The 24,923-nt window shown below is 36.9% G+C and overlaps 2 protein-coding genes across 13 annotated transcripts in view; one reads left to right on the top strand and one right to left on the bottom strand.

Annotated features, from left to right (window-relative positions):
• The window catches only part of LOC137239479 (uncharacterized), a 105,926-nt gene extending 89,194 nt beyond the window's left edge, over nucleotides 1-16,732 (top strand). Inside the window, exons 2-5 of the mRNA XM_067764816.1 lie at nucleotides 11,828-11,945; nucleotides 15,792-16,069; nucleotides 16,137-16,290; nucleotides 16,350-16,732. Of these exons, the coding sequence (XP_067620917.1) occupies nucleotides 15,821-16,069; nucleotides 16,137-16,290; nucleotides 16,350-16,456 (510 nt within the window). The 5' untranslated portion in view covers nucleotides 11,828-11,945; nucleotides 15,792-15,820 and the 3' untranslated portion in view covers nucleotides 16,457-16,732. The remainder of the gene's footprint in view (nucleotides 1-11,827; nucleotides 11,946-15,791; nucleotides 16,070-16,136; nucleotides 16,291-16,349) is intronic.
• The window catches only part of LOC137239477 (ADAMTS-like protein 3), a 1,132,820-nt gene that overhangs the window by 124,305 nt on the left and 983,592 nt on the right, over nucleotides 1-24,923 (bottom strand). The window lies entirely within an intron of this gene.

The raw sequence follows: 24,923 nt of genomic DNA, 5'->3' as shown, positions 1-24,923 counted from the left end.
CCGAAATGGTGACCATACAGTTTCTGTTAAATACTCAGAGACTTGGGCTTCTCAACAGGCATCGCATAGAAGAGTACATGTCTCCCAGGGCCTTAAGGGGTCAAGTTCCATGCAGAATTCAGCTGTTTGCATGAATAGAGCATAAAAAGGTCCTCAAATGGCCGGCGAACCACGTTCTCAATGTTAAATTCCCGGAACTCGCAAATGAAGAGAGCAGACAATGCTTAACCCTTGACATCCATGTCCCTTTGGTTCAACCCTGTTGAAACTGCAAGTTCTTGTACTTCCGTTAGAGGATATCGAAGACAATTTGTGAGTGATGGTACCGATTTGACGAAGCGAAGCGCTGCTATAACAATAACATCATGCTGTCCTACGAATAGAAAAAAATTCCACTTCTCTTTCTATAAAAAAACCCTCTACGACTTTATACGTATAACCGTTAATTACAAACGCTTCATTAAATATTTAACTGCTAACAATCAAAAAATCCAAAGACATTTTGGGCCGAGCTTCTCTTCCATAGTGCATAGTGCTCCTTTTAATTTTTCCTAAAAATTTGCGGTCCCCCTACATGTTTTATGCCACCTTCTAGTTTAACTTTTCCAGCATTCAGCGCTCACGCCCAACTCAACCACTCAAAACGCCGGTAGTTTCGCAGTCGCGTTGCTCAGCTTAACTCAACTCAACTGGCAATAATACGCTCTGAAAATTTTGCACTATTCCACTTACATGGAAAAAGTTATTGGCATTGCAGCTAATGTTTTACGCTAAAAACTTATTTCCTGTTATTGTTTTTGTGCTTCCTTTTCTGCTTTCGATTATTTTCAAGCCACTTTACGCGCGTTTCGCTCAACACTATTTTTACTACTTTTTATACTCAGTTGAGCAGAGCTCACAGAGTATATTAACTTTGATTGGATAACGGTTGGTTGTACAGGTATAAAGGAATCGAGATAGATATAGACTTCCATATATCAAAATCATCAGTATCGAAAAAAAATTTGACTGAGCCATGTCCGTCCGTCCGTCCGTCCGTCCGTACGTTAACACGATAACCTGATTAAATTTTGAGGTATATTGATGAAATTTGGTATGTAGGTTCCTGGGCGCTCATCTCAGATCGCTATTTAAAATGAACGATATAGGACTTTAACCACACCCACTTTTTCGATATCGAAAATTTCTAAAAATCGAAAAAGTGCGATAATTCATTACCAAAGACGGATAAGCGATGAAACTTGGTAGGTGAGTTGAACTTATGACGCAGAATAGAAAATTAGTAAAACTTTGGAGAATGGGGGTGGCACCGCCCACTTTTAAAAGAAAGTAATTTAGAAGTTTTTCAAGCTGTAATTTGGCAGTCGTTTAAGATATTATGATGAAATTTGGCAGGAACGTTACTCTTATTACTATATGTCTGCCTAATAAAAATTAGCAAAATCGTAGAACGACCATGCCCACTTAAAAAAAAAAATTTTTTAAAGTCAAATTTAAAAAAAAAGTTAATATCTTTACAGTATATAAGTAAATTATGTCAACATTCAACTCCAGTAATTGTATGGTGTAACAAAATACAAAAATAAAAGAAAATTTCAAAATGGTCGTGGCTCCGCCCTTTTTCATTTAATTTGTCTAGGATACTTTTAATGCCAGTCGAACAAAAATTTACCAATCCTGGTGAATTGGGTAGGGGCTCAGATTCTAGGACGATAACTGTTTTCTGTGAAAAAGGGCGAAATCGGTTGAAGCCACGCCCAGTTTTTATACACAGTCGACCGCCTGTCCTTCCGCTCGGCCGTTAACACGATAACTTGAGCAAAAATCGACATATCTTTACTGAACTTAGTTCACGTACTTATCTGAACTCACTTTATCTTGGTATAAAAAATGAACGAAATCCGACTATGACCACGTCCACTTTTTCGATATCGAAAATTACGAAAAATGAAAAAATGCCATAATTCTATACTAAAAACGAAAAAAGGATGAAACATGGTAATTGGATTGGTTTATTGACGCGAAATATAACTTTAGAAAAAACTTTGTAAAATGGTTGTGACACCTACCATATTAAGTAGAAGAAAATGAAAAAGTTCTGCAAGGCGAAATAAAAAACCCTTGGAATCTTGGCTGGAATACTGTTCGAGGTATTACATATATAAATAATTTAGCGGTACCCGACAGGTGATTTTCTGGGTCACACTGGTCCTCATTTTGGTCGATATCTCGAAAACGCCTTCACATATACAACTACCACCACTCCCTTTTAAAACCCTCACTAACCTTTAATTTGATACCCATATCGTACAAACACATTATAGAGTCCCCCTGGTCCACCTCTATGGCGATATCTCGAAAAGGCCTCCACCTATAGAACTAAGGCCCACTCCCTTTTAAAATACTCGTTAACACCTTTCATTTGATACCCATATCGTACAAACAAATTCTAGAGTCACCCCTGGTCCACCTTTATAACGATATCCCGAAAAGGCGTCCACCTATAGAACTGAGGCCCACTCCCATTTAAAATACTCACTAACACCTTTCGTTTGATACCCATATTGTACAAACGCATTTATGGCGATATCTCGAAAAGGCGTCCACCTATAGAACTAAGGCCCACCCCTTTTAAAATACTCATTAACACCTTTCATTTGATACCCATATTGTACAAACTCATTCTAGAGTCACCCCTGGTCCACCTTTATGGCGATATCTCGAAAAGGCGTCCACCTATAAAACTAAGCCCACACCTTTTTAAACTACTCATTAACACCTTTCATTTGATACCCATATCGTACAAACAAATTCTAGAGTCACCCCTGGTCCACCTATATGGCGATATCTCGAAAAGGCGTCCACCTATAGAACTAAGCCCACGCCCTTTTAAAATACTTTTTAACACCTTTCATTTGATACCCATATCGTACAAACAAATTCTAGTGTCAGCCCTGGTCCACCTTTATGGTGATATCCCTCAATGGCGTCCACCTATAGAAGTATGGCCCACGCCCTTTTAAAATACTCTTTAACACCTTTCATTTGATACCCATATCGTACAAACGCATTCTAGAGTCAACCCTGGTCCACCTTTATAACGATATCCCGAAAAGGCCTCCACCTATAGAACTAAGGCCCACTCCCTTTTAAAAATATTTATTAACACCTTTCATTTGATACCCATATCGTACAAACAAATTCTAGAGTCACCCCTGGTTTACCTTTATGGCGATATCCCGGAAAGCCGTCCACATATAGAACTAAGGCCCACTCCCTTTTAAAAATATTTATTAACACCTTTCATTTGATACCCTTATCGTACAAACAAATTCTAGAGTCACCCCTGGTTTACCTTTATGGCGATATCTCGGAAAGGCGTCCACCTATAGAACTAAGGCCCACGCCCTTTTAAACTACTCATTAACACCTTTCATTTGATACCCATATCGTACAAACAAATTCTAGAGTCACCCCTGGTCCACCTTTATGGCGATATCTCGAAAAGGTGTCCACCTATAGAACTAAGGCCCACGCCCTTTTAAACTACTCTTTAACACCTTTCGTTTGATACCCATATCGTACAAACAAATTCTAGTGTCAGCCCTGGTCCACCTTTATGCCGATATCTCGAAAAGGCGCCCACCTATAGAACTAAGGTCCACACCCTTTTAAAATACTCATTAAAACCTTTCATTTGATACCCATATCGTACAAACAAATTCTAGAGTCACCCCTGGTCCACCTTTATGGCGATATCTCGAAAAGGCGTCCACCTATAGAACTAAGCCCAAGCCCTTTTAAAATACTTTTTAACACCTTTCATTTGATACCCATATCCTACAAACAAATTCTAGAGTCACCCCTGGTCCACCTTTATGGCGATATCACGAAAAGGCGTCCACCTATAGAACTAAGGTCCATGCCCTTTTAAAATACTCATTAACACCTTTCATTTGATACCCATATCGTACAAACCAATTATAGAGTCACCCCTGGTCCACCTTTATGGCGATTTCTGGAAAAGGCGTCCACCTATAGAACTAAGGTCCACGCCCTTTTAAAATACTCATTAACACCTTTCACTTGATACCCATATCGTACAAACCAATTCTAGAGTCACCCCTGGTCCACCTTTATGGCGATATCTCGAAAAGGCGTCCACCTATAGAACTAAGGTCCACACCCTTTTTAAATACTCATTAACACCTTTCATTTGATACCCATATCGTACAAACAAATTCTAAAGTCACCCCTCGTCCACCTTTATGGCGATATCTCTATATATATAGAACTAAGGTCCACGCCCTTTTAAAATACTCATTAACACCTTTCATTTGATACCCATATCGTACAAACGCATTCTAGAGTCACCCCTGGTCCACCTTTATGCCGATATCTCGAAAAGGTGTCCATCTATAGATCTAAGGCCCATTCCCTTTTAAAATACTCATTATCACCTTTCATTTGATACCCATATCGTACAAACAAATTCTACAGTCAACCCTGGTCCACCTTTATGGCGATATCACGAAAAGGCGTCCACCTATAGAACTAAGGTCCATGCCCTTTTAGAATACTCATTAACACCTTTCATTTGATACCCATATCGTACAAACCAATTCTATAGTCACCCCTGATCCACCTTTACGGCGATATCTCGAAAAGGCGTCCACCTATAGAACTAAGGTCCACACCCTTTTAAAATACTCATTAACACCTTTCATTTGATACCCATATCGTACAAACGCATTCTAGAGTCACCCCTGGTCCACCTTTATGCCGATATCTCGAAAAGGTGTTCACCTATAGATCTAAGGCCCATTCCCATTTAAAATACTCATTAACACCTTTCATTTGATACCCATATCGTACAAAAAAATTCTACAGTCACCCCTGGTCCACTTTTATGGCGATATCACGAAAAGGCGTCCACCTATAGAACTAAGGTCCATGCCCTTTTAGAATACTCATTAACACCTTTCATTTGATACCCATATCGCACAAACAAATTATAGAGTCACCCCTGGTCCACCTTTATGGCGATATCTCGAAAAGGCGTCACCTATAGAACTAAGGTCCACGCCCTTTTAAAATACTCATTAACACCTTTCATTTGATACCCATATCGTACAAACCAATTCTAGAGTCACCCCTGATCCACCTTTACGGCGATATCTCGAAAAGGCGTCCACCTATTGAACTAAGGTCCACACCCTTTTAAAATACTCATTAAAACCTTTCATTTGATACCCATATCGTACAAACAAATTCTAGAGTCACCCCTGGTCCACCTTTATGCCGATATCTCGAAAAGGCGCCCACCTATAGAACTAAGCCCACGCCCTTTTACAATACTCTTTAACACTTTTCGTTTGATACCCATATCGTACAAACAAATTCTAGTGTCAGCCCTGGTCCACCTTTATGCCGATATCTCGAAAAGGCGCCCACCTATAGAACTAAGGTCCACACCCTTTTAAAATACTCATTAAAACCTTTCATTTGATACCCATATCGTACAAACAAATTCTAGAGTCACCCCTGGTCCACCTTTATGCCGATATCTCGAAAAGGCGCCCACCTATAGAACTAAGCCCACGCCCTTTTACAATACTCTTTAACACCTTTCGTTTGATACCCATATCGTACAAACAAATTCTAGAGTCACCCCTCGTCCACCTTTATGGCGATATCTCTATATATATAGAACTAAGGTCCACAACCTTTTAAAATACTCATTAACACCTTTCTTTTGATACCCATATCGTACAAACAAATTCTAGAGTCACCCCTGGTCCACCTTTATGCCGATATCTCGAAAAGGCGCCCACCTATAGAACTAAGCACACGCCCTTTTACAATACTCTTTAACACCTTTCGTTTGATACCCATATCGTACAAACAAATTCTAGTGTCAGCCCTGGTCCACCTTTATGGTGATATCCCTCAATGGCGTCCACCTATAGAACTATGGCCCACTCCCTCTTAAAATACTCTTTAATACCTTCCATTCGATACACATGTCATACAAACACATTCCAGGGTTACCCTAGGTTCAATTTCCTCATGGTGATTTTCCCTTATTTTGTCTACATATCTCTCAACTGAGTATGTAATGTTCGGTTACACCAGAACTTAGCCTTCCTTACTTGTTTTATTGTGTAATTGAAATTGTAGTGAAACTTGATGCCGTCGCGCATTAGAAACACCACAAACACATTAAAACAACATAAAGAAAAGCACTGAAATACAAACACACGGATCATATTGAAACTGCCGCAGGCAACAACAATTAAATCTGAGGCCGTTTAACTGACATAAGTGCCCATAACGTAATCGCTATTAAAATGTTAGTGTTGTAGTTTTTTTGTTGTTGTTTTGTCTACTATTTTTGTTTGTCGGTAGGAACCTACGAAACGAGCTAGACTATCAGCCGACTAGACAAAAAAAAATATCGTGCAGTATAACACTTTCCGCAAATGGCAATCAACGAGTTTCTAAAATCCATTCATTCAGACATTTTACTGGACAATGCACGCTGATCAGTATAGGCCACTGCATGCACATAGAACTGTGTAGTATACGGCTTCCTCATACTTTTATCACTTGTCTGGCGGTGACTCAAAAAATATTGGAGGAGATAGTTAATTTGAATGCGAGACGAAGTGTAAGTATCGGATTGTAATGTCTGGCAGACTTGTTAATGCTATTTGAATGAAGTAAAAGAAAAAGTAAAAAAATGTAAAGGTTTTGTTGGGGAAGCACCGGATATTAAATACACAGCAGAAGGGCATTATTTGAAAATTTAAACAATTAAATAACATAACGAAACAAAGCATAGTGTATTATAACATATTGAAACATAAAATAATAATCCTGACATAATTTTTCCAGCCTTAATATAACATAAACATAATATAACAAAAAATAGCGTTACATAACATAGCATAGTATAACATAACGTAACTTAACATAGCATAACGGGATATTACATAGTATAACATAACAGCAATAAGAAAACATAACAGGAATAAGAAAATACATAATATAACATCACAAGCATTACGTAATGTTACATAACACAACATGACATAAAATATCAAAATAAAACTAACATAACATACCAACACATTATCCGGTCAGAGATATATCGAACACTCCATACAAAAAACTGCATTGGAATCGTCTAGGTTTACTGCTATTATGTTTCACGCAACGATACTGGCAGATGTGCAAGGGATTATCGACAGACAGGGCATTGGACGATACAACTGAGGTCATTTGCCATGTATCTATGCCACCCAGAGGAATGTAGAGACCTACGAAGCACATTAAGTGGTGTCACAGCGAAATAATGAAGCTACGAAAAATATTTCACAGGATTATAAGATTAACAACCCGCTCGGTGTTCCTGAACTGAGGCCCTGGCGAAGATGGAGACATTCAACTGAGCGAAGAAAGCCTTTAAAGTCACAATGAAATTAATTTTAACAACGCGCGGCAAGACGACATGGAATCAGTATGGTTAGATAGAAATTACGTCCGCCAATCCTTGTGGTGGGCGAGAACGATATGAGAATGGTTGTTGATCTGAATGATTGATCGACCTGCTTCGCATTAAAACATGAGCAGTACTCTGAAACAGCTTTGCATTGCATGAAACCCAGAAAGAGGGCAGGACCTGATAGGATATTACAATAGGAAGTTAGGCTAATCTGAGGTTTAGCAGGTTCAAAAAATGTTTTGAAGAAAGAGTTTTTCTCTTTAGGTGCAATAAAGCACGGCTACCTCTCTTTCCAAGGAGAGGAAAATACTTCCACACCGAAATAATGGTTTCCAGTGAGGGCACTGTACAAAAGATGCTATAGCAGGAGTAATATACGCATTCAAGAAAACCAAAATAGAGTGTCATCTACCAAATCTGATAGCGCGGTGATGATGAACATCAAAGTCCTTTTAACTCTTCCATCCGAACGACATGTTCGCAGCACTACATTTCCTACGTATATTGAAAGACAATGCGGGAAGCCGGTTTCTAAAGTACAAACCAACTCAGGTTCAATAAAAGACGAAGATAACAGCTAGGATAGCGCAGAGTTCGGTGGCTTACGATTGCTCTATTGGAGCTGTAAGGGTGAATGAAGTCTGAGCTTATTTCCATTTCTTTTTATCAAACTAAATTTCGCTTAATGCGCTACTTGGTATCAAAATATGGATTCTTTCTCTCAAATGACAGCTTGTAATTGTTTAAGTGCTGTGTAGGTGCATTTAGTTACTTGAACAATTTAATTTGGGTGACAAAAAGTAGAGAATGCTTTTGATAAATAGCGGCAAAAGTAAATGCGCAAGTCTCGCTGCTTTCAAATAATTACAAATATCTAATTGGGTTTGGTAAATTTACTTTTACTGAATTCAAAGAAAGCCACTTATTAAATTGCCATTTGTTGTTTCCGACCCGCCTTGATATTAAGTTTTGCTATCGAAACATTTGAACTTTAGCCTTTGTGTTCGTTTTATTCATTATCCTCACACAATTGAGCTCAGACTCACGCACACATAGAGTCATACATATTTGGGCATGGTGCAGGAAGCAGAATGTGGAGGTAAGTAGCGAAAAAGCTGCGTGCAGGCACTTCTCTGCTACAAACTTGCAATATTTGAGATTATCATTGCTAGTCTGCACGTTGCCCAAGTGGAATTGTGTATGCTCTATATTCAGCTAACATACCCTCCTTCCTACTTGCCGTAGGATTTTAGCATTGTAAAAGGGATTTTTGCATGTCTGCAGTGATTAACTCGTTTCAAATGGAATTAAAATAAGTGCTAAACGGATTATTTGGTATTGTATCTTTGTTGGACTACTTGCTGTAATATAGATGTATGAGTGCGTGCGTGCACTATTGATCTCCAAGTAGGCGTGCGTATCAGGTTATAGAGGATACTTCTCCTCGACCTCACCGCTTCGACAGAAGCCATATCGGGATTCCCATGCATTCACCGTGTACGCCCATCAGACAGTGTCCCGTTAATGTCTCGGTCAATGGATCTAGGGAGAAGATTGAGATTGTTAAGGAACCTATCTGCCATCTATGAGCGGGCAAGTTTGCAAAGACACTTCATATTCGATTTCTAGGTAAATGGAGACATGAGGAAGTGTTTGCACTTGAACTTAACTGAACTAACTGGGTCTGTTCAATAGCTTTCGAACCCAGCAGAATTTATTCATGCGCTTCTCTAAACTTCATTTTTGATGCGCTACCTTTTCACTTCCAAACACGCTGAAAGATAGGCATTTAGCAAAGTGCTTCGTATTCGCTACCTAACATGCAGAAAATCAGCAAGCGCTAATTCGCTTATATGTTTCTGCCATTTTGTTTTATTTTCATTTCGAGTTCAGCAGTCGAAGATTCGAGTTTTTTGCACGTGCGTGTTTGTCGCGATTTCATTTATTAATAAAAATAGATAAATAAATCTAAGTATTGTAATAAAATATGTGCGGTGTTTATGAAAATATAAACTAAATTGGAAATTTGCCAAAAACTTAAAAATCAGATTGGTATATATAAAAATATAGAAGTGGGATCTTTCCAGAATAATACAAACTCTTGCTGGCTTGGTTTTCATCATATTTTTATCTTTTTGGAGGTGAGTAGACTGAATTTCAGTTGAATCCGTTTTGCTATAGATCCAATTTGCATTTTAATTCTTGTATTGAATATTCATTTTGCAGAGCACACCTTGCATCAAAAATCACACATTGCGTCGTAGTTTGGCCTTTTCTAGGTGAGCAAAGTGCATTCTATAAGTGCCGCTTGGAATAAATCTCATTGCACCACGTATAATGAAATTTTCATTTTGCAGAGAACTAGTTGTATCAGACAGGTAAAATGAGTTATGCGTTTTTGGGCTATAGCAAAAGGCATTTCAAGCGACTTGTAGCCAAAGAATTGAATAGTATCAAAACCGTAGATGAGGACGCCTCAAAAGATTCAACAAATAGCCCTGAATTATGCACAGATAAAGAAAATTCCGATGCCAGTGAAATTATTGTTCCGGAAAATGCAGAATTTGAGATGCTTGTTATGGAACCGCCATTCAATATTGTCACGGGATTTAAGGAATGGACGGTGAACCATAAAATAAGAAGATATGCTTCATTTGTTAAACAAATCTGGTCTTAATGTCCCTAATTCAACAAGTGGTCTTTTTGTAAAACAATCTATTCAGACGCGTGTAGTAAAACCTGAGGAATATTTTCATTATGCGATAGAGGAGGGCATTAAAAAATGTTTGCAGTTGAAAGTCGCTCTAGATCAAAACAGTTTAGAGTTGGACATTGGTATCGATGGTCTTCCCCTATATATAATTTCCTCAAGTTCATTATGGGCAATTTTTGGATCAGTAGCAAACCATACCAATATGTCTCCATTTCTAATTGGATGCTACATGGGGCAAAAACAACCCGAAGATATTAACGATTTCCTATTTGATTTTGTGCAGGAGTTTTTGATTTTAAAGGAAAGAGGTATTGAGCTGGGATCTTCTACAATTTTTATTAGACTACGAGCAATTATATGCGATGCTCCCGCTCGTGCTTTCGTTAGCGGAACTGTAGGTCATACTTCTGCCACTGGATGCTCCAAGTGCACACAACAGGCTATGCAAAAAAGTGAATGTTCTAATTGTTCTGGGAAAAAAAAGAAACGCTTGACATATAGCGTAACAGTTGGGCCCTTGAGAACCGACGATGACTTCAAGACGAGAAAGGACAAAAAATTCCATCTAAAAATGTTTATAAACAATGGACATATTCTAGAAAAGTTAAATGTTAACATGATAAGTCAGTTCCCTTTAGACGTAATGCATCAAATTGACCTGGGAGTTGTTAAAAAAATGCTGCTTTTAATATGGCATAAAGAACTATGCAGTGAAAAGATTTCAAAAAAAAAAAAAGACGATATGGATAAACTTTTCGTATCTTGAAGAAACTGTATTCCAAAGGAGTTCCAAAGTATGCCTCGATCTTTCAATGATTTATGCCGATGGAAGGCTACAGAGTTCAGGCTGATTGTTTTATATGTGGGTCCTGTTCTGTTTAAAAACTTTCTATCGGAAACGTTGTACACACATTTCCTTCTACTTCATGCTTCTTACAGGCTTATTTCATCTACTAACTGTCAAGCTAATTTAGACTGTGTGCAAAGTATGTTAGAAGTATTTGTTCATAATTTTCAATATATTTATTGCGAAAACAAAGTAAGCTATAATGTGCATAATCTGCTTCATATTGCAAGTTGTGTGCAGCTATTTGGAAATGTAAATTCTTTTTCAGCCTATAGGTATGAAAATTATCTTCAAGTATTAAAAAAAGATTGCCGGAAGCCTAACTCTATATTACAACAGATTTATAATAGAATCAATGAACGAAGCGAAGTGTCAACTAAAAATAAAATCGACATGGGTAAAAATATAGTTACTCATAGGTTTCCATACTCAAATTCACCTTTATATACAAATTACAAGTTCAACGAATTCTTTTTGAGTATCGACGCACCCGATTGTTATTGCTACTTTAAACCATTTGTGCCTGCAAAAATTAATGGTTTTTTCAAAGATCAGAATATATTGTAGAAAGGCTTTTCTTAATAAAAGTAGTTTTTTCACTGAACCTGTGGATTCAATGTCGTCGTTAGGGATTGCATATGTTAGCAATCTCAGTGATAATGAAGAAATATTTCCAATTACAAACTTAATCAGCAAATGTATGTTTTTGCCAATAGGAGAGAGCAGTTTTTGTATCAGTTTTACATTATTATTAAAACAGGGTGACCGCTTGAAGAATGAAGGGCATGAAGAGACGGTTTTTAACGAAGGCAGCGCAAAAAGAAATGCTCGGCAATTTAGGGAGAACAGCCAGTTGCAAGCAAAATGCCCAAAAATTGGTAAGTATACCTTCGTTGAAATTAAGTAATTACGATTTATTTTCAGTACTTGATTTTTTTTCTAAAATTGAATACTACTTATTTTGTTTAAAGCTGGCTTCAGGTCAAATTGAGTAAAACACAAATGTTTAAGTTTTACTACCAATATATTTCGGCTAATCTTCCGGTAACCGTCTTCAGGGCGTAACTATTGACAAAATCAAAACAAAATAAAATAAAACATTGACAATTGCACATATTAAAAATTATAAAATTGAACATAATATATGTACATACATTGCATTTATTTACACGTCTGCTCTGTCTGACGTGGAGCTGTGTACTGTCTTGTTGGAAAGTAAATATTTGTAGCTCTGCGCGCAGTTCGCTATATCTGTCTTAAGCCGGAGTCATTGGTGTCGTATGTCGTATCGCTGTATCCGTATCCCTAACGCAATCAGCTATTTATCGTTACGACGGTAAACCAAAACCCAATTGGTTGGCTACGATACGGTTACGACCTTAGCGGCACCAATAATCGATTGCATTGTTTCTCATAAGGTTGGTCGAATCAGCTGTTATAAGGTTACCGATACGGTTACCGATAAAGCACCAATGTCTCCAGCTTTATAATTGAGCCTAATGTTTGTATCTTTGTCGACGATATGTAACATTTCTAGACTGAAACGTTTGCTATAATGTTGTTCTTGCTGGATAATCTTTGTTTCTTCAAAATTTGGTGTATGTGCTCTCATTTTACAGTGCATCATGAGTGCTGTTTTTTGATTCATTACATTATGGCAATGTTTTAAATCCGACTTGTGTTGGGCAAGTCTACTTTTCAATTTTTGTTTGCTTGTTCCTACATAAACACTATGGCAAGGCTCATTGTTTTTACCTCCTTTGCATGGAATTTCATAAACTACGTTACTTTTTCCCATTTCGGGTATTTTAGATTTTGTTTTGTTGAAAAAGTTTTTCAAGGTATTAATAGGTTTGTGTGCTATTTTAATATTTTCTTTATTGTAACAATCTGACGTCGCGAGTCGTTCAGAGAGTTGAGGTACATAAATAACTAATTTGAAAATTACTGGGTTTTCGGATTTTTGCTTTTGGTTTGATGTTTTGATTTATTTAATAAGCTTTTAGTAGTTTTATCGGGGAAATCATTATTCCTTAGTAATACAAATATTTATTTTTCTATTTGGTTGTGGTACATCTCATCTGAACTTTGTAACATCCTTCGAATACAGCCCATTGCTGTATTTCGTATCATCGCCTTTGGGTGTTTAGAAAAAAAGTTGACGATTCGTCCTGATGCCGTCGGTTTATTGTACCACTTTAATTTGAGTACATTTCCATACTTGTTTATCATTGAATCCAGAAAAGGTAATTTTCCGTAAATGATGTAAAAGCATTGTTAGCAAAGGGACCAAAGTTTGGTCTACCAGTGGACAACAAGAGCTTTCCTCTCTTCAAATATATAGCGGATGGAGAGGAGCTGATACAAACTCTTAACAACAAAGAGCAGCAAGAAGATGCCCGCACGAAATTCTCGTGGCTTATAAAAAACCACACGAGAACACATCGGCAAAGTGCAATAGATAGAACAATAACAGACACAGTGAAGCAAACACGAAATTTTCTTAGCAAAAATAAAAACATAAAAATTTTAACATCGGACAAAGGTAAAAAAACCGTGGCAATGGAAATTGACGAATATAATGAAAAAATGACAAATATTTTAAATGACAAAAATACGTATAGAATTCTAAATAAAGATCCCACATCACGATTACAAGCCAGGAACAATAATCTAGTCGAAAAGCTGTTTAAAAGGGAACTTATAACAAAGGCCGAAAGAAGCAAACTTACATCTAATACGTCGTTACCTCCCAGAATTTATGGCTTACCCAAAACACATAAGGAAGGATTACCACTTAGACCGATATGTTTGGCAATCGGATCGCCATCGTACGGATTATGTAAATATATTACGGATATACTCAAAAATTCAACAGCGAACTCCATATATAATATACGAAACACACTAGATTTTAAAGAAAGAGTAAACAATGCTCACATAGGTGATGACGAAAAACTTATATCATTTGACGTTATTTCCCTATTCCCGAGTATACCTATACAATTAGCACTTGACGTTATTTTAGAAAAATGGACAATAATACAAGAACACACAATGATACCAAAGCAATTATTTATGGAAATAGTAAAATTCTGTATTCAGGAAAGTAGATATTTTAAATACAACGACACTATATATACGCAAATAAAAGGCATGCCAATGGGATCACCTGCTTCGCCAGTGATTGCAGACATAATAATGGAAAAACAATTGGAAAACACATTGGAAAAATTGGGATGCAAACCAAGATTGCTTACAAAATATGTCGATGACTTGTTTGCAATAGTAAGTGAGGTACAAAACACTTTAAACGCGCTAAACTCTTTCAATAAAAGTATACAATTCACCATAGAACTAGAACAAGACGGAAAATTACCTTTTCTGGATTCAATGATAAACAAGTATGGAAATGTACTCAAATTAAAGTGGTACAATAAACCGACGGCATCAGGACGAATCGTCAACTTTTTTTCTAAACATCCAAAGGCGATGATACGAAATACAGCAATGGGCTGTATTCGAAGGATGTTACAAAGTTCAGATGAGATGTACCACAACCAAATAGAAAAAGAAATATTTGTATTACTAAGGAATAACGATTTCCCGATAAAACTATTAAAAGCTTATTAAATAAATCAAAACATCAAAACCAAAAGCAAAAATCCGAAAACCCAGTAATTTTCAAATCAGTTATTTATGTACCTCAACTCTCTGAACGACTCGCGACGTCAGATTGTTACAATAAAGAAAATATTAAAATAGCACACAAACCTATTAATACCTTGAAAAACTTTTTCAACAAAACAAAATCTAAAATACCCGAAATGGAAAAAAGTAACGTAGTTTATGAAATTCCATGCAAAGGAGGTAAAAACAATGAGCCTTGCCATAGTGTTTATGTAGGAACAAGCAAACAAAAATTTAAAAGTAGACTTGCCCAACACAAGTCGGATTTAAAACATTGCCATAATGTAATGAATCAAAAAACAGCACTCATGATGCACTGTAAAATGAGAGCACATACACCAAATTTTGAAGAAATAAAGATTCTCCAGCAAGATCAACATTATAGCAAACGTTTCACTCTAGAAATGTTACATATCGTCGACAAAGATACAAACATTAGGCTCAATTATAAAGCTGGAGACATTGGTGCTTTATCGGTAACCGTATCGGTAACCTTATAACAGCTGATTCGACCAACCTTATGAGAAACAATGCAATCGATTATTGGTGCCGCTAAGGTCGTAACCGTATCGTAGCCAACCAATTGGGTTTTGGTTTACCGTCGTAACGATAAATAGCTGATTGCGTTAGGGATACGGATACAGCGATACGACATACGACACCAATGACTCCGGCTTAAGACAGATATAGCGAACTGCGCGCACAGCTACAAATATTTACTTTCCAACAAGACAGTACACAGCTCCACGTCAGACAGAGCAGACGTGTAAATAAATGCAATGTATGTACATATATTTTGTTCAATTTTATAATTTTTAATATGTGCAATTGTCAATGTTTTATTTTATTTTGTTTTGATTTTGTCAATAGTTACGCCCTGAAGACGGTTACCGAAAGAGTAGCCGAAATATATTGGTAGTACAACTTAAACATTTGTGTTTTACTCAATTTGACCTGAAGCCAGCTTTAAACAAAATAAGTAATTAATTAAGAGGTCGCCAAAAATCACAATTATTGAATACTTCTTTTCGTAGAATTTCACAACGAGGAGCAAACTAAGTTCATGAATGATCAAAGAACAGATATAGCAGACATTAAAACCATTTTGTCTCAGCAGCTTGAACTTCTAAAGGAACTAAAAGCAGAGATATTAGCAATCAAACAAAAGATGGCAAGCCAAGATGTGGTTATCGAAAAATTGATGAAGAGAGTCTTACCAAACACATCAAATTTAACAATTCTTCCGTTCAAAACGATTGAAGAGATTAAGTCTGCAGACAAAATTTTATCACAGTACTCTCGAGATGAATTGGTATTACGCAACGTTAACCTCTTCATATCACAACTTTTAGCTAAATAGGTATTTAATATAATTTCAGGTCGCATACGTACGCACTATTGTGGGAGTTACTCCAATAAGAAAAATTGTTCCCTTCTTATTTGCTGAATCTACTCTGCCTTTTATTAATTGGGATGGTCGTCACCAAAAACTTCCAATCAAATCGCTAAAGTTTTTCAATGAGATTGTTTTTCGTAAGCATAAATTTCCACAAATATGTATTTAACGTTAAAACTCTACTTCCATTTAACAGGTGCAGTTCATGGTCCCGATATGGATTTTTCTAAATTTGACAGTGAAATGCGAAAGGGGGTCCGATCCGCGAAAAACAAGATGTCTAAAAGCAAATCCAACCAGTAATATTTTCTTTTGTAATACATACATATGTAAACTAAACTAAAACTAGAAGTATTTATTTGGCATCTGAAAGTCAACTTAATTCATATTTATTCCATTTTTAAGTTAAAAATAAATGTACATTAACATAAAGTAATTTAATAAATTCCAGTGTACTTATGTAAAATGAAAAGACAAAACGGACAATTTGAAGCATAAACTTAATTATTTATAAGTATTTATTTTCACCATTTCTTATACTTATAAATCTCAATAATCTATTTTTTTTTATTGATTAAACAAAAGACAACCGTAAATTCTTCGCTAACCGTAAGAAATTAAAGGTTTATGTACTAAAAATGAATTCAAATATACACTAAACTTATGTTCATTTAAACAATTCATATCCTTGTTCTTATTCAACTTCGTATCGTAAATAGAAAAGCAGTTTTAAGAAGTGAGTACAGTTCGCAAGAAAACACTCAAGAAATTCTAGGTCAAAAATAAAAAAGTTCCTTGAGCGCTTTCCTGTGAATTCTATTTAGCCCAATACGGGGACCCCAATACGCATCTGCCTCTCATTATTATATGCCAAAAAAGATGCGCCTCTAGGCCACAGTACTAGTTGCGTAGTCGGTGCGCATCATTCCTGCATTTTTGGTTGATTATTTAGGGCGCATCCTTCACGCGACTCGTGAAGCGTTATACCTGCGCAACATTCATAAGAAAGTGATGCGCCGATTTCCAATGACATGCCAATGTTAAAAGAGGCGTAATGAGCTACATACACGATGCGCTTCATTGCATCTACGAAGGGCTGCCAAAGCGCTTCCGATGCGCTATTCCGCCTATAGGGAAGCTAGTTCAATAGCAACACAGTTCCCAAGTACACCACTGTGACCCTGTACCCTCATTATAATTGTGGTGCACCCGAAGGCTAGTTTGTTTAGTGACTGTCTGCGTTTTATCGCAATCTTTGAGCAGGTACCCCTGCCTTGATGAGTATCAATCTCAGCTTGACTAGCTAAGTCTGCCCCGGCACCAGTTAGTACACATTGTGGCTAATATTAGCATTTTGATACGTCACTATGCTTTTGTTATACTGAATATTTGAGTTTTTTATTCGACAGCTCAGCAATTCAAGCTATGACAGAAGGTGTAAAGTAATCAAGGATTCTTAAAATTCGTTATTATATATGTAATAATCGAAATACTTCTTTTGGGTAAAACTACCATTCGCTGCCTTCCCGACAAGTATGAGCCACTGGAGCACCACTGTACCTCGATGCGTGAGCTGTAAGCGTTCCCTCTTGGGTAAGATATAGCGACCGTTGCTACCATTATTCCCTTGTGAGCGCTACCGTTGTCATTCTTAGAACCTTCACTACTGTTCTGAGAACCTCTTCCACCGCTTAATGCGCTAATACCATTACCGTCGCTCAATCTCCTCCTCTCCTCCCTCTTTCACGCGCTCTGTGAAGCAAGTTGTCGGAACTAAAGGATAGGGGTCGCGTCGGTTGCTATTATTCATAAGCGTCACTGTAAGCTATAACTTGGGTTATATTAGTCTTCCATCTCCCTTCATTCACATACCGACAAACAAATCTCTGCGGTTGAGAAGTCGTAATCACATATCACGTTGTTTCTCTAAGTCCGCGTTTTCAGCCAACTCTCGTTCGTCACAAGACTGATAAATTAAATAAGACCCAGCCAGCATTTTTTGAAAATTTTGATCAAAAAATATTTAAATATCATACCCCAAGATGATTAAAAACGTTCAAATTTAAAAGCATTTTCTGTTCGAAAATTAACGCATCGTCGGGAGAAAAATGTACCATAAATGTGATTATTCTTGAATAATCATTTATGATTCCTATTTCGAAACGCTTTTTATTCTTATTTGATATCATTGTAAAATTGAGCTTTAATAGTTTTAGAGTAATATTTGACTGCTTTTCACAGTCATTTTCTGATCATATTATAATATATTTCAATCGTTTTGGTTGAGATTTTTGAATGCCATTATAATGCATTTATTCTTCATATCTCATTCAAAATAGGATACTACATAATAATCTTATTTCATCAGGGGAAGAAAGCATGCGAAAGTGAGCTATTCGAACCACAGCTAACTCGCAAACAAACTTGACCGATATACACCTGCGACTCACAACCTATGTATTGTCCAATCATTATGTATTTTCTGGGAAGCTGAAGGGGAGAAATGGTTGAGGAAGTCTTCGTTCACGAGCAGCATTACATTATTTTTGTCATGAAGAATATCTTTTGCATAAATAATACAATTTTTATATATTTTTTCTTAGCTTCATGATTGAAAAAATATGTGTATGTGAAAAAAATAAAATTTTTAATGAAAAGTAAAATTTCAACAAGTATAAAATTCATTATTCAGTCAACAAATATATTCTTAAAAGATTCAGAAAGCTGAATGAAAAATGATTATAAATTTTTGATCACCTAAAGTAAACACATTTGATTCAAATATGATTCCAAAATGTGATTGAAAAACTTTGTTCAGATTTTGATCATCAAAGGTAAGCATATTTGATTATTCCTTTTGTTGGTTTTTATGAAATATTAAAATTTAGTCATTAAAGGACCTTAAAAATGATTCCAAAAAGTGATCGAAAAATGTTTTTTAGTTTTTCATCATCAAAAGTATTCATATTTGATTATTTCTTTTGTTCAATTGTATGATAACTCATTATTTAGTCAGAAAGAGTAATCAAATTGTATTGATATGTGGGGAAATTCAAAATTGAATCACCTAAATGCTGAGTGGGGAGCTGCAGGTGTACTATCTTAATGTATATCAATTTCGTTTCACGTTGTTTGTCCCCGATGGGGTCCTAATCTACTTAACCGATTTCAATCAAATTTGCACACCGTGTACAACGAGTTCGAGTTGCCTGAAATTTGATTTATAGGTAGCCCTTTGCTTAGATTGGTCACAAAGTATATTAACTTTGTCCGCATAACGGTAATCCGTAACGGCATAAACTAATCGAGATAGATATAGAATTCTATATATCAAAAAGATCTGGGTGAAAAAAGAAATTCATTTAGCCATGCCCGAAATCAAAAGCCCTTGGAATCTTGGCAGGAATACTGTTCGTGGTATGACATATATAAATAAATTAGCGGTACCCGACAGAAGATGTTCTGGGTCACCTTGGTCCACATTTAGGCCGATATCTCGAAAACGCCTTCACATATACAACTAAGGGCTACTCCCTTTTAAAACCCTCATTAATACTTTTAATTTGATACCCATATCGTACAAACACATTCTAGAGTCACCCCTGGTCCACCCTTATTGCGATATCTCGAAAAAGCGTCCACCTATAGAACTAAGGCCCACTACGTTTTAAATAATCATTAACACCTTTCATTTGATACACATGTCATACAAACACATTCCAGGGTTACCCAAGTATCATTTTGCTAAATGGTGATTTTCCCTTATTTTGTCTCCAAAGCTCTCAGCTGAGTATGTAATGTTCGGTTACATCCGAACTTAGCCTTCCTTACTTGTTTTCTCTCACGTAGTCATTCATCATTGCTTTGAAATTTAGTTAAATTTTTTTCTCTGGAAGTACTAAGTAGTCTCAGATGACACAACACATCCTTTTGTTACAAATATGATTTAACGAATTTGCAAACGAATTGATGAGTACTTATGTTTTTCCTAATATTACTTTGTATGAGAATGGATATCCCATGATTCCTTTTATTAGGATTCACACTTGGACAAATTGGTTTTGAGCTGAGATAATCTTCTTTTGCATCGCCAAAGTTCAAGTTTGGCTCTCGCTACAAAAAAATTATACCAAAAGTGTGAAGAAGATATCTTGAACCAGGATTTTGGTTTTGGTTTTTGCCCTTATGAATGTTTCTAAGTATTAGTACAGCATTAGTACATGAACATAAAATAAATAAACGCAAATAGATTGAGATAATAAAAACAGACAGTCATGAGATGCGCTCGATAGCTGTCAGACGAAGTGAGGAGTGGTTGTGTGATTGGTAAGCAAACGGAAACGCGTTTTTCTAAATTGATAGAAAGTGAATTAGATTGGTCAGGCGTTAAAAGGGAAAAAAGCTAAACATTTACGAAAGGGTAGTTTAACCGCAAATTTATTGATTTCAATAAAATATTTTGTGCTAAATCAGCTCAACGTGAATTAACGGCTTTTGGCAGTCAGTTTGAAGCAAGAAGTAGAAGCGTGTTGTGATTAAATAAAATATGTGAAAAGTGATAAAAGTATCTGTTAGGTTTAATCTTGATTTTTGGATGTATAAGGAAGGGTTTATGTATTTACAGAGCGTTTGATAGAGAAATTGTTGAAATGAGTGGTTGAAAATGTCCGCCCAGCATTTGCTAAGCTGCCTCGAGGCCTTTCTATCGCGAAGCAGAGAGCAAAGGCCAGCGGAATCCCAACATCTCAACTGACAGATACATCAAATTCGCTGTCTGCCCGGCCGCGAGATCAGTCTAACAGTAGCCAGGGATATCCACCACCATAGCCCTCGACCTCACGTTGATAGATGCTGAATTCCCTAACAGTGACAGGGGTATCATCCCATCTGCCGCATCCTATTAAGCGGAAAACTCCGCCTGCAAGTCACTGCAGTGATAAAGCAGCGTGAAGTGGTTTATCAGGCTCCTGTTAAATATTTATCCCCCACTCCATTCATCCCTTGAAGGAACATGAGTAGTGAATGGGACAACTAGGGAGGAAGCTGGCGTACAGTAGTCTGTCTTTCTTAGCAATGTACAACCTTTGGAGAGAGCCCCCTATGTTTTGCAATTGCGCCCAATTGCGGTAGACATCAACCGAAGCCTTCCTAGCCCTTTCCCTTACATTAAGCTTCCATGATAGCTTCCCGTCAAGATGATCCCAAAGTCTTAACTCTATTAGCACCAGCGATTCAGGAGCCTTTTACCTCCGCGTAAACAAAACGATTTCCGTTTCGCTATTGCTGATAGCATGATTCGAACCAACTGGTCACATTACCACGACCCAAAGCAGAGGGGGAACAATACCACTGTAGCTTCCCCCTTCTGACCTTTTTCTTAACCGTCACATTCCTTCCATCCGCCACAGTTCTGCCTCTCCACAATCTGCTGATCAATTCTACCAGAGTCGATTCGACTCCCAGTTTCGAGAGGGCCCTTTCAATTCCGGCTGCTAAGACATTTTTGAAGGGTCCATCTATGTTAAAAAAGTACACCTGCTCACTGAGAATAATATTCGTAACCGAGTATTGGGTGAAAGCTGATGCACAGCAATTTGGGATCTCTGAAAAATAACTGGCGCGATCAGGAATGGCATCACCTAAAAAAGTAGAAACGATGCTTGCAAATATAGGAAAGCGTGCTATATTATAGCCTTATCATAACAGATATAGGAAAGATGGACTACTCGCTCGAAGGAATAATGCCAGAAGCCTCTAAAACCATAACAATCCGATAACAAAACAATAATTTTTCATTATCGGTTGTTATCGATAAGAAATCGGCGAAACTTTTCTCAAAAATACCGAAGTACGAAGAAGATGGAATGGATGGAATATTCGAGAAAAAATTATCCGGAAGATGTATGGTCCGTCCAGCGGAAGGTTAGTGTATAAGTAATAGTAAAAGTTTGAGTTTGTCCCTTTATGTAGCAAAGAGGTGACCGCAAGTGTTGGGATACAGATAAAGGAAGAATGGCGTGACAATGGCTTAAATCGCATAGGTTGATAAGCACCACTTCATAAATGACCAGTTGAGAGTATACTTGTTTAAAACAAAAAAAAAAAAAAACATTTAAAACAATGTACCAAATTCGTATCCTTAAGAATATTTCACTTATTATTAGTATTCGCAAAAACTTCATGACTCATTTCTGATTGCCATCTGTAGCCGGGCGATTCCAACTTCGTATTCAGCTCATGCCAATCATAAACTTATATCAAAATATAAGTGTATAATAACTCGACAGCAACAGCAATAAAACTAGCATAAATTAATTACATCAAATGGATTTGGCTCATTATACCAACATCAAATACCGAATGATTAATTTTCGCTTTTCGCTTTTCAATTTTAAAACAAAAGTCAACAATAATGGTCGGATGGATTGTGGTGTAAGTCAAAATTGAGAATGAATGGCAAATAAATAAAAACATAGAGACAAAAAAACAGCACCAGGGGAGACCGAATATGGCAACAACGAAAACGAAATATTTCATTTCGCAAATTATATTTATTTTGTAATTTCCTCGAACAGGCAGAAGTGGCGTTACAAAAACAAGAAGAGCAAACAATTTATGCAGTGTAAGTTTAGGATGGCTAGCTTAACAAAAAAGCCTGAGTATCAAATACTCGCGAAGTAAATGTTTTAGGTTATCTAAAGCTCGCCCAAGGTTTTTTAATCGAGCCCGAACAGAAGTAACTTTGCCAGAAGCAAATAACTTCGGGCTGTAACAACCGATAGAGACAAGTTATTTTTTTATTATCGGCTTATTATTGACAGCGACTTCCCTTTCTCGAGTTATTGGTTTCTTATAGGCTTGTTACTGTATTACTGATATGTCATCGATTTAATAATTTAATTTTATCGGTATCTGTTTCATAATAAACGGTAACAAACCGATAGTTTTCTAATATCAAATAGATACTTTTTCCATAACTAATAAATAGCTTCTCGATAGCATAGGTATATACGAAACGCCGATGACAATATGGTATTTTTTCCACAGCAAATCGTCAAATTTCCGATAACATATCGATAGCTAGTGGATAAAATTCCGATAACTTATTTAAACCTTTTCGATAGCAAATCGATCACTTTTTCATAACATACCGATAAATTTTTTGATAGCAAATAGCCAACTTATCGAACATTTTTCATAACATTTCGATAAATAATGAATATATTTTCTATAATTAATCGATTAGGTTTCGATAATTAATCGATTAGCTTTCGATAACATATCGATAACGCGTCGATTAAAAATCAACAACTCATTAATAACCTTTGTTTTGGATAGCAATTTATATTACTACTAGAAGACTCGGCAGACGTTGTCCTGCCCTAAATTTGGCCTATCTGCATACATTTTAATAAGCTTTTTCCGTTGATCTGCCCTCCCCCTCTTAACTTTTTCCTAATCCTTTTATTCACTCCTCCCTCCGTCTTTTTCGCTTTATCTATCTCCATCTTCGTCTCATTCTTTCTCTTCTCCTTCTCTCTTTTTTCTTCTCTCAATTTCTTCTCATTCTTCTGCATCCCTTATTGCCTGTCCCAGAGGGTGGTATGTATTTTATTCCAGTCCCAGTCCCAGTCCCACTCCGTGTCTCAGTCCCAGTCCCAGTCCTAGTCCTAATCCCAGTCCCAGTCCACCCTGAATAATATATTACTCTGCACTAAAGCACTCATCAACAGCTTTCATTTGATATCCATATTGTATAAACACTGTCTAGGCATTCACTGGCCCACGTTTTGGCCTATATCTCGAGACCCTAGTCACCCGGGGGTATGAAAATTACCCTCTACACAACTAAAGACTCTCCTGAATTAAAAAATCGCGGGCCCCCTCAGAACCCCCCACCCTCCCGACGGGCCTGGTGATGTGCTATACTTGATATCATTCGCTATAATATGTTTTATTGATAAGCAGGTTGTTTAATTAAACACCAAGCAATTACACGGAAGTATATCCGCACCACCTGAAAATATGAGTGCCACTGCGTATACGTAACTGTTGCGGGGGGAATGTGGCACCCGGGACGTGGGGCGCGATCGCACGCAAATAAAAGAAATAAAAAAGGAAGAATTAGTAACGAGCAACAACAAATTTATTTCACGTTATAAACAATATAAATGCTGTATTTGTTATTGAATAGAAAAATTATTCTAAAATCAATGGTCCAAAGTGTTTAATTACAATTTGGTGCACGGACTAAATTAGACTTCAACCAGAAAGATATACTGGTGAAGGGAAAGAGTTAATTAAATGTCCACTTCACTAGTGTGACGGACTAATTCCTGCTGAGGTATGCCCAGTCCGTCCAGGGTTCCTATATTTGATGGGAGAACCTATTCCGATGAAAATAAATAGACAAGTGAGTTCTGAAAACGTTATAAAGTTTATTTAAAAAGGGATCGATATCCTTACGAGCTACTCCTATTCTTTGTCCCTGTCTAAATAAGAGTAGCTGAGGTAGAACCCCTCTGCTAGCTCTCCGTCAGTTGGAGTAGAACCCTCCTACTGAATATAAAATAATTCACGAAATGAAGTAGAAACCTTCAGGTCGTGTTGGTCAGTGGTAGAAGCCCACTGACTCGTATGCCTATCTCCTAGCTTCTGATCTTACAAGCTAATTTGCTGCCCTTATATACGATTTTGTACGCTGGTGGACAGTTATTTCCTAAAAACAATTCATTGTAATAATTCCTCAGTTATAGAATTATGTATGTAG

The sequence above is a fragment of the Eurosta solidaginis genome, chromosome 2 (genome assembly GCF_040869045.1).
Source record: "Eurosta solidaginis isolate ZX-2024a chromosome 2, ASM4086904v1, whole genome shotgun sequence".
Taxonomy (NCBI): domain Eukaryota; kingdom Metazoa; phylum Arthropoda; class Insecta; order Diptera; family Tephritidae; genus Eurosta; species Eurosta solidaginis.
Note: the sequence above shows the minus strand (reverse complement) of the source record. Positions and strands in the feature narration are given on the sequence as shown.